The sequence below is a fragment of the Alligator sinensis genome, unplaced genomic scaffold (genome assembly GCF_000455745.1).
Source record: "Alligator sinensis unplaced genomic scaffold, ASM45574v1 scaffold210_2, whole genome shotgun sequence".
Taxonomy (NCBI): domain Eukaryota; kingdom Metazoa; phylum Chordata; order Crocodylia; family Alligatoridae; genus Alligator; species Alligator sinensis.
In genome coordinates, this window is record NW_005841946.1 from 123,621 (window position 1) to 134,875 (window position 11,255).

General features: G+C 42.6%; 1 protein-coding gene across 1 annotated transcript in view; it reads right to left on the reverse strand.

The window, feature by feature from the left end:
• Positions 1 to 11,255, reverse strand: part of TTC23 (tetratricopeptide repeat domain 23) — a 55,627-nt gene that overhangs the window by 2,580 nt on the left and 41,792 nt on the right. The window contains exons 7-9 of the mRNA XM_025199568.1: positions 8,357 to 8,484; positions 7,395 to 7,544; positions 205 to 287 (exon numbers count right to left, since the gene is read on the reverse strand). Of these exons, the coding sequence (XP_025055353.1) occupies positions 205 to 287; positions 7,395 to 7,544; positions 8,357 to 8,484 (361 nt within the window). The remainder of the gene's footprint in view (positions 1 to 204; positions 288 to 7,394; positions 7,545 to 8,356; positions 8,485 to 11,255) is intronic.

Consider the following 11,255-nt stretch of genomic DNA (forward strand, 5'->3'; position numbering starts at 1 on the left):
TGCGGAAGGAAGAAAGTCTGAAGAGTTGGCTTTCAAAACTGCTGTCTTGGGAACTCGCCAACAGCTTCACTCATCTGTCTTTTCTGTCAGACGCTTTTGTGAACCAGTGCCTAAATATCTCTGAGAAGTGCAAGGGAACACAGATCTTAACAGCATGCAAGCGGTGGAGCAGCCAAGAAGAGAGCTGATTAAAAGCTCACTCACTTTGATAGTAAGTCGATAGTTTCCTTTGCTGCCAGAGTTCTTTTATTGTGGGAGCCATATAAGAGAGTCTGTAAGTAGAGGCACTGAAATAGAATATTGCATAAGATAATATGTTAAGACTCAAAAAACTGAACCAAAACACAAAAGGTAAGTAGGGGGGGAGGGGGCAAGGGGATGTCAATAAAGGAGAGAAAATAGGAAAACAAATAAAAATAACTCCTCTATGTTTAAAGCATCTGATGACCAAACTAAATGAAGATGAAGTTCTTGGATCATGTCCCAAAGGATTCATAAAGGCCATATCACTGGAACTGCAAACAGAGGAGGGATCAAGATGCAGGAAAGGCAACTGCAACATAACTATATTTGTATTTACTATTGGATTAGTAGACGCCAAACTATGCTTATGCTGCATAGTTGTAACTGTAGAGCGGTGTGTGTATCTACATGTAAACATGGTCTGTGTGTTTATTTAGCTAATGCTGAAAATTATAGCTTCCTCTCCAGTGAGAACTGCTTGCTTGTTACTGTGTGTGGAATTCAGCTTAAGATGGATGCAATATTCTGTTCCAGGCTTTTACAGCAGATTTTTACGTAGTTATACAGGGATCTGTAGAAGTACTATAAAACCCTAAAAATGACTTGCAAAACCAGGAAAAAGAGAAAATGAGAAGAAAAAAAATCAAATTTTTTTTAACCTTAGATTTTTTTTTTTTAAATGATTCTAATTTCTCGATTGTTTTGTGCATCCCTAACCTGCATACTGGGATTTCTACTTGTGCATTCACTCTATCAACTTTTGAATAGCTTCATAGGGAAATTAACTAGCGTCAAGTACCAATGTGCCACTGCTGAGTGACAATGCCAATTAGTCACCCTTAGACTAATTAATCCTATTTAGACTTTCTGCCTGGCTGTGTGGATTCAGCTGCACCACTGCCTGTTTGAGCTAGTCTGAAGTAGCACAAGTCACAGGTTCCTGGCATAGTAAGTTTTATAGTTTAAGAACTAATTTTTTTTTCTCCTGACAGTCTTCATTTATTTAATATGCATTTGGTATTCATGTAAATGGCTGTGTCCAGGGAGAACAATATGAGCACAGGAGGAAGTGCAGAACTTTTTTACAAAACCTTATTATTTTCCTGCTAGCACTTATCCTGTGCAAGGTGCTGTACAAATTAAAAATCAGATAAGGCTTTATGTAAAACAGTCTATCCTTCCTGCTCTCTTTTTTTAAGCACAGGTTATATCAATCTTTAAAAACAATGGTTCTGTAAGTTGGTTTTTAGTTAAAGCCTTGTCCGCAATTAGCCATAAATGTTTCGTTGTTGTTAATTAGCTAGTTACAAGCTAATGTGGATCTTCAGAGACCCATGTTTTCAAGGCCAATGATAAGTCAGACAAGAATAGATTTTGTTCCTTCAGTAGGAGGAAATTGGAATGCTTTCAGTCAGCTCGAAAGGTGAAGGTTTAATTTTAAATGCACGGTATTTTTTAAAGTAATTTATTTATAAACTTCTAAACTTCAAGTGGAGATGTGAGAGAGAGAACACTGTAAGCATGATGCATTAACTGGGAGTCCTATAGTTTTTCTTTTTGTTTTGATTGCCTCCTGGGGACGGTCTACACCATCTCCTAAGCATTCCTGAAACTGCATGGACCGGGGCAAGAAATCAAAACTAGTGCTTTAAAAATAAATGGCACAAAGGAAAATCTGGGAACACACATCTACCACACAGCTGGGTAACCCAGAAAGAATGCTCCTTCAATAAGAAAACTGGCTTGAATCCAGCTGAAGTAAGATGGTTTTAAGAGCTCAAAACTTTGAGGTGTCAAATGGAAGAGACTAAAACAGACGCTATCCTCTTGAACTAAAGCTGTCAACACAAATGTGTCATTAGCTGCAATTACAGGAGAGAGAATGTAGCAGTATTTTCCTTAGCTGTGTTACACCTACCCAAGATTGTACTTTTGTTAAGTAACAATTATTGTCTGTATAGTTAACTGTTTGATTAACTCCATATTTTGTTGACATGGGAACAATTAACAAATAGATGCTTACAAATAGCAACAAGGGAACAGAAAGATGCTTACAGAATTACTTTAAAGAATTTAAAATATCATGATGAGTTACTTCTAAAATTATGTTCAGTAGAAAATTGAATGTTGCGAATTTAATACATTTAAAATTATCCAGCTGACAGCAGCCTTTTAAATTGAAAGGCTTTCTTCAAGTGCCACTGATACCTGGTGGCAGATACCAGCCTTGTATTCACATTCTGGCACGTGTATTAAAATGTTCAACGCTAAAGAAACCCTGAATGATTTAATACTGAATACCTTAAAATACATTTTAGACTCAGCCTGATTTTTAGACTGAATGATAAGCACGTCTGTATACCTTGCAGACGGTTGGGCCTGCAAGTTCCTGTTCAGCTGAAGTTCAGTGGAGCCCTTGCACATCTTGTGCTGCAGTGAACTCTTTAAATTGAGTATTAAATACCACGCATACTGCTAAGTACTGTAGGCTTGGCTTCTCATTTATAAATTTATATATATAATAAAGGATTAGACTATTAAGGACAGGAAAAGCTCCATGCGGAAAAATTACTCATTTTAATATGCATTTCATGTGGCTAAGCTGGAAACCATACTGCTGCAGCTGCCGTTGTGATACACAATACCTTGTAAAAGTAGCTCACAACAGGCTCTACTTTGAGGCTGCTGACTTTGTGCGTTCTGAGCCCTAACTTAGGCCACTGCCAAAGCTCAGAGGCTTAAATGAAGATGTAGATTTTTACTGAGAGTTGCCACTATGTTTGCATTGTATCATAACTAGTTTAGAGGTATGCACCATGCATATTGATTATCAGTTGAGTATTTTTATTTGTATTCATATTTTTTGGAAATTTTGCATGTTTCAGGCCAAATCAGCCAGATCAAGTCCAAATCCATGAGTCATTCGAGAACCATAAGTGGCCCTGCAACCAGCAAACATCCTCCACCCCATCTGGGGCATCAGATGTTTCCAAATCCTTTGGCGGGCATCCTACGTGCAGGCCTGAGCCTGGAGACTTGGGGTTCGGATGCTGCCATGTTTTGCTTGCCCTCAGCCATATGGCTGCAGGAGCAAGCTAGGGAGGAGTCTCTCATTTCCATAAAGTGGGGTAACTACATTACCTCTGCAGGTACTACCCCATGCCAGAAAAGCAGTTATCCCCAGGTGCAACTAGGATACCGCCTTGGTGGTCATGGTGTTTCGCCTACCAGGTAAGTACTACAGCCCATATGAATTAAAGACTTCAAACCCTAGAAGTGCACAAAAAATACTGAAAAAATTATAAAGAAGTTGGCACAGTCCAGTTGCTAAAGCCAGGGACTGAGTTTAAGGAGACGTAGGCAAACTACTCTTAAGAACAAAAATAGTTTCCTCTTTTAAAAAAAAAAAAAAGTGGTGGGGGGGAAGTAATACCTCCCTCTCTTCCTCCTATAAACTACATTGAGACCTGTCTATGCAGGGCACCTGCTAAGAGCAAAATACTATTTAAAACTAGTCTCAAGTTCCTACTTCTGGAACCTAAAAGCTGACACCATGGCTCCTGCCTATTGTTCCAGCTAAATCTGCATGTTCACAGAGCTCAAAGTGCCTCAACACAATAAAATTTCCTGCCCAGGAGAGCGTCTATCACACCATCCTCCTGTGAAGTATGGAATATCATAACTCAAAGGAAGCATAATTTAACATCCTGCTTGACACCAGACAACATTGAGATAAATAGACGGTTCTCGCTTTGAGCCTAATTTGCACAAAATGAACTATTCCAGCCAGGAGATCTTACAACACCTTCAGTTTTCCTGTGAAATATGAATTTTCATTTCCACCAGGGAGAAATTTTACAAACTTCGCATTCTTCTATGCCTGAGGAAGGATGAGTGTACCCAAAAGCTTGCAAATAAAGACTTTTTGTTGTTGATGTTGCAAATATCTAGTAGGTCTAATAAAAGATATCACCGCTGCCATGAGTTCTGATTCCTTTTGCCTGCAGACCAATACGGCTACAACTTGTATCCCTGCTTTTGGAAAAGAGTTTAGCAGATCAGTATACCTTTCATTCTTTGGGTCTAATGTTCAGAAAGTTGAAGCTGTTAGTCCATGTCCATTTGTGCAGAGACTCTGTCACAACTCGAGAAATTGCTTGCACTGATGTATTAACTCTTGCATATGTTAATGGTTTGAGTGCAACATGTTGTAGAAAGCAAAGTAGATTTGCATATGGTCATGGACCATGGGCTTCAGGATAACTCGGCCTTTAATGCCTTCATGTACCCGTTTTCAGCAATTACCAAAGAATCCAAATGGAAAAACAAACATAACTAGAGTTAATTTGACTTAACCCAGGTGTGTCAAACTTATCCAGCTCCATGGCTTGGATGAATGGTGTGGGGCTGGTTCTTAGGCCGGCGACAGGCTCTGCATGCTGCATCCAGCATGCGTATTGAAGCAGCTGGCGTGGATGCTGTGTGCAGTACCACACTGTGTGGCTCCCCCTCTACAGCCATACTGCGTGGCAGTGGCCATTTCGTCACTGGTGCCATGCTCCACGTGGTGGCTTCTCCAGGATGCACCTCTGGATCTGGCATGTAGCTGATGTGCACTGGAGCTAGCGCCACATGCAACAGTCCTGGAGTGGCTAGATGGTGCACAGGGCCATCCAGCATGCCCTGCATGTTGCCTGTGAGTCAACTCTGAGGCCCACAGGCAGCACCAGGGGATGGATCCAGCCCACAGGCCGTATCTTTGACATTCTCGACTCAATTTATTGGTAGTGGAGTATTTCAAATTAAGATTACTGATCTAAATATGGTCTACATTGGTAGCAACTTTTCCTGTATCATTATATGGCTATTTGGTGGCCTACATTAAATGAGTGTTTCTGAGGCTTAGCCCACCCAATAAAGCTTAGCCTTAAGTGCATTCACACTTAAAGTGCTTGTGCAATGGAGGAAGCCTCTGTTCTGTGGCTATAATTACTCTACATCAAATGAGTGAAGTTAGGCTTCTGTCACTGCCTGGCAGCTAGAGATGATCTTATGGCTTCAGGTAACTGCTATGGTCCCTTCTCTGGGTGCACTTTGTGCTCTGGCAGGTCAGCTGGTGAGTGAAACCACACCGTGCTGTCAAACAACAGGGTATGAATGTCCTCTGGCACCTTGGAAGTGATGAAATGCTGGCAGCACAGGCAGGTAAGCATGACTACTCAAGTTCCTGGAGGAAAATGTCACTGCTACAAAAACACTGCTTGATGGTAGCTTTAGCAATGAGGTCTAGAGCAGGATGGGTAGAGAGAGTGCTACCCTTTGGGGCTGAGCTGAGGCACACTGGTAGAGCAGTGCAGAAGTTTATATACCTGTTGCTGAGTTGCACCTGCTTTGTACAGTGGGGATCATTTTCAGTTGTTTTATAACTTCTGGACCAGGGGTAGGCAATGTTTTTGGGCAGTGTGACAAAACACCTGCAACCTCAACTCGCAAGATAAGATGTTGGTGTGCCAGGGGCGGATGGCATGGGAACCATGAGGGGGGTCTGATCCCCGTTGTGGCAGCACAGACCTGGCCCCTTCACTGTCTGCCCAGAGGCACACATGCCAAGCAAAATGCCTTTGCGTGCCACACTGGCACCTGTGCCAGGAGTTGCCTATCCTATTCTGGACTCTTCGTAAGCAAGGCCCCTTGGATTTATTTGAGAAATCTACTTGTAAAAACTTAAGGAAAAAACCTATTAAGGCCAATAACAACAAATCTTCATCCAAAAGAACACAGAAAGTATTCAGCCTCTGAGCACTATAGTATGAAAAAATAATTCATTTATAACTGTGAGTTGCTCTTTACAATTACAGTCAGCCTTAATCACATTACAGCTCCAGTTCCTCTTAAACTGCCAGAAGATTTCTATAAATAAATAAATGAATGTAATTTCTCAAAGTCAAACTATTTCCTTTGACTTGTGTGAGCTACAGTTGAGTATTTTAAAATGCCTTTTAGCTTTAGAACTTAATTTACCATTGAAGAAGTAATATAACTCTTCATCCTTCTCTCTAAAAGAGGGTGCATAATATGTTAATCCATGTACTCATTCCTTAAATGCATACCTAATACTATAGATTCTGTTTTATCACATATCCGTTATTTGTACATTTTGGGGTTACTTGATTGCTTTTCTGTAAGATAAAAACATTTGTTATCTATTCAATTAAATTGTGCCTGTATTTGCATATCAGTTTTTAGCATGTTTTTGGTTTGTTGCATAACCCAAAACTAGAAAAAGAAAGTCAAGGATCAGTTAGCTAAAAATGCTGAGATTGTGCAACGTGTAGAAAGAGATTTCCTCTGGAAATAGTTGGTAAATGATTCTCCCTTTAAATTAATAAGCATATTTCACTTTTTGAGGCATACTTAATAGGATTCCTGTTATTAACAGCATATTGCTACAGTTGGATCCTTGAAATGACATTTCTAAGATGGGCTAAAGCAGAAAAAAGATGGAACAAATGAGTTTTTGGAAGACGAGCAGTGATACACAATTTGTTTAAAGTTGTTTGTAAAATGGTCCTTTAAAATCAAAAGAAAACCCAGGTAAAGGCATCCTGTTTGTTGGGGCAGAGGGGGAAAATAAACCCCATTTACCAGCACTTGAGAAAGAAGGGAATACATTTTAAAGGGAGTCTGAATCTAATGGGTATCTGTAGCCACAGTGTTGTGACTCAAAATGGGGGATGGTAAAGTAGAGTAGATGTGAGGATTCATAAGGATACAAAACACGACTTCTGGACAAGAACATAAATCTCTTACTCCAGTAAAGTATGGTAAGGAATGAGGTAAACAGGGCATGACACTGGATGGCAGACCTCAAAGCTTGACTTCATTTCTGAGTTTTAAGCGCAAGTTGTCCTATTAGACTGACCTCCAGAGTCACCGTCAGGGCTGTGTGCGCAAAATTCACTTTTGCACTCCTACTGTTGCAGGTGAGGGTTGGTTCCTCCTTACTGGCTTCCATAGGCCCATGTTCATTCAGGTCACATTACAAAGACGTGTCAGCTTGCCAAAGTAAATTTTGCACTTTTGCCAGGGTATTATTGACCCATGGAAAAATATCATTATAGCATGGCCTATTCTTAGGCTTATGGTTTTACCTTCTTAAGTTTCTTGTGTGCCAGATTTGTGTGTCCTTGTGCCAGTTCTGTCACTCCCAGGAGCCAGTATGTCTCTGCTACTTCAGGGCTGAGATCTCCAAATGTGGCTTTTTTGGCTTCTAACGATCCTTTCAACATTAATGCTGCTCTCTGTGAAGGGAACAGTGGCCAAGAATTTCAAAGACTGCTGGTTAGGAAAGTGGAGCAACACCAAGCGTTGAAGGATATAAGATAAATTCTGTTTGTTGTTAGATGATGCATTGAAAATCTGTCCTCTTTACCAAATAGACAAGCAACAACAAATCTCCAAGTGTGGTCTATTATCTGAGCCAAACTTTCTTAAGTTAAATTTAAGACTGGAAACAACAAAGCACCAGAACAGCGTGTGCAGAATGAGAACTTCGGATGTCTTCATTTTAAAAAACGGAGACTAACTAAAGGATTAAAAACTTACTTTCTGGCATCTTACTAGCGTAACTAATTAGGTTTTCTGTCCCTTGGCCCATCTTGCTTTAGACAGCGTCTCATCCAAAGCCCACTGAATTGAATGCAGGACTCTGATTATCTTTGGGCTTTAGATCATGACTATATTAGTTGTTCTTGAAAGTATTTGTGGACCTCGCTGTAAAGCCTTTTCTGATATTCACAACCTCTTGTAGTCGCAAAAGTGCAGCTGACTGAGCTTTTATTCACAAGAATAAAGCAAGCCTGTTGTGAATGCTAGTACAGAGAGAAACCTATGTGACTGTCTCTTTCAGAAGTATTCCAGACAGTGTGAAACTCTTTATTTGATTAATTGATTCAATCGTTGAGTCAGAAACAGAATCACAGGCCTGAAGTAACCCATCCCCTTCTGTACAACAAATAGCAAATACTGACATAGACCAACACATGGAATCTTTCCCTCTACTTATAAATTGTGTCAAGGAACAGAAACAGACTGTTTTTCTATAAACCCTTACCTCCTGTTGTCCAGTGTCTATAAGGAACTGACTGAAATCATCCTCAGCTGCAAGGCACTTAGCGCTCCCCATTCCTTCAGCTTCTTTGAACAAGTTTATGCTCTCCTGAAAGTACTTCTCTGCCAGATCTAAAGAAATTAAATATATCCATGAAAGTAGAGGTGATTAATACATTTTATTTACTCAGGACCAGAGTGCAGAATCCCTAAATATTATTACAGTGAGAAACTTGCTGACACAAATAGTCCCAATGAAATTAATTCAAATCTGTCAAACTCAGTGGGATTACTGTAAGAATGAATGTTCTCCGGGGTATGCAGGAACCCTGTAAGAGCCAGCTGAATTTTTTTTGATTTGATTATTTGAACATCTTTGATAAAGCATTTCCAATTCCAAAATCAAATGTCAATTTTCATTAAAAGTCACCATTCAACAAAATCCATTAGAGGCGTTAATGGGATATGGTGCACCTATTTATAGTAGTAAAATATGACGCAAGTGCCTAGATTCAAAAGTGTTAATGATATATAAAAGAAAAAAATACTTTTGCTTTTAATAATAAAAACATATAGTATTAACAGATAAGGAATTTTTTGTTTTTTATGAACTGTTTCTAAATATCTTTTCCAAACTTCAGCTAGTTTGTATCATAACTTCTGTGTCATATCAAGAATTTTTTTGTACTTAATAAATAGTCTTTAAGGTACAAATGCAGTTACTTTTTAAGATTTCCATTTGAAATATGTTTTTGCTGCTCATGTATTATTTCAGTCTCAGAACATTATTTTAAGGGGGCCTCTGGAAAAGAAAGAAGAAACTTGATGACTGATTGGTAGCTAAGGGAAAAGAGCCAGCGAGATTCCCCCTCAAACTCTGTTCCTCTGACTCGAAGTACTGAACAAGTATCAGAGAATGTGCTTGTATTTTATTTTCTCTCCTTTCTGTGAATCTGACTCCTTGCGCTGCTGAAAGCTTTGGCTGCATCACAACGACACAACTGGACCCCGTGATTTCCTGTGCTATGCTATACCATGCCGTTTATCATCAGTCACAGCGTCATCAAGTTCCAAGGGCTCCCTCAGAAGTAGAAACACAAGTGCAGATTTGGTAAGTAATGAAAGAAGGGAAGGCCTTACGTGACTCTCATCTGCATATGAGCCACCACAAGCATGGGCACCTACTGGGAATTTGTGCTTGTGCTTGGCCTTAACCTGGTGTCAATTCCCCAGTAAACGGTCCACTTCCAGCTGCTGCCTCTTATGACCCAAATACAGCTGATACTCTGTCTTGCACACAGCACTAGCTCACTTTCTTACCCCTGGCATCTGGACCAATTTGTACTTGGTACCTCAACTGGCAAGTTAACAAGCTCATCTTCCCCTTTTATTCAGTCCCTAAATTCTTTGAACTCAATGATCTGACTGAAAGGTGGTGACATGCTTTAGCTTAGTGCTACAACATAGCACAACCATCACCTTCAGGCCTGTCCCCCAAAGTTGTTTTATTCTGAGCCCTGGATCTGTGGCTTGTCCTCATAGCTGTTCTAACTGCTATTGATACGAACCAGCAGAAAACCTGCTACAAATACATAGGGCAAATTACATCTGAGAAATGCACCTTTGTGCAGAGCTGTCCCAGAGCTGCCTGCCCCTCCCAGCACTACCTGCACCCCCTGGCACTTGTCCCCCTTCCCCACCCCTGGTGCCTGTGTCCCTGGGCACTTACCCTTCCCTACTTGGCCTCCTCTGCTGCCCATCCTGCCCACTGATCATTTGCCCTTTCTCCTCCCCCCACCCCCTCCATATGCGAATTAATGAACAGGCCAGCTGGGCATGAGCCCAGGGGCCTCTACCAGTTCAGGGCCCTGGAATCCTCATCACCAGGGAAGTGAAAGCTGCAGTTTTAAACTTGGCGCTTGTTTTTGTCTCCCAGCAGGGAGACATAAATGGTTCCAAGTTTAAACCTGTGGCTTTTGCATTTGCTTCCCTGAAAGCTGGAATTGGGGCCCCTCTACCAATGGGGTTGGGGCGGGGCAGGGCTGGGGCCAGTGCAGGAGAGCTGCCCCCCGCCTGGGGGAGGGGAGGTGAGGGGGGTGGGTCAGGTACCACCATGCCTGGGGGAGAGGAGGCCAAGCCGAGCCAGGAGAGCTGCGCCCCACCTGGGTGGGGGGGGCGGTCGGGGCCCTGGCTGGGTCAAGCTGAGCCAGGAGCACTGCACCATGTCTTTGCGGGCAGCGGCACTGGGAGGGCCTTGGGGGCTGTAGTCCCCCCAAATTCATCTTAGTCTCCCTGCAGTCACTCCTCCCAGTGCCGCCACCTGCCCTCAGAGACACGGCGTGGCACTTCTGCCCTGGCCTAGCCCAGCCTGATCCCCTGCTCTGTGGCCTCACGGGACACCTGGGCAGCAGCTCCCTGCAGGTAAGTACAATAGGGCCTGGGCGGGAAGCGAGACTGAACCGCAGGTGGCTCGTGGTGGCAGGAGGCTGCCTCCGTGAGGCGTGCGTGTGTGTGCATGTGTCTGTTCATGGCAGGGAGAGTGTGTTTGTGTCTGCGTCCATGTGCAGAGTGAGAGCAGAATGCACGCACCTGTGTGTGTGCATGTTTGGCCATAGTGGGGGCAGGGAGCAGGAAGAAGAGGTGGGCATGTGCCTGCCCCTGCCTGGTGGGGTCCACCCAGCCTCCCCTGACATCTCTAGGAGGGGAAGGGGCCCTTCTCCCCTCCCCGCTGCAGCCCAGCTCCCATGGGGGGAAGGAGGCCTCCAATTTTGAGTTTACCCAAGGCCCCAGTACACCTTTAACCTGCCTCTGCCTCCCCCCAAATCTCTGCCACCGCTCGCCAGCCCAGAGCAGGGAGCACAGAGCACTTGCTGCCCCCAGCCACAGAGCAGCAATTGTGGGGG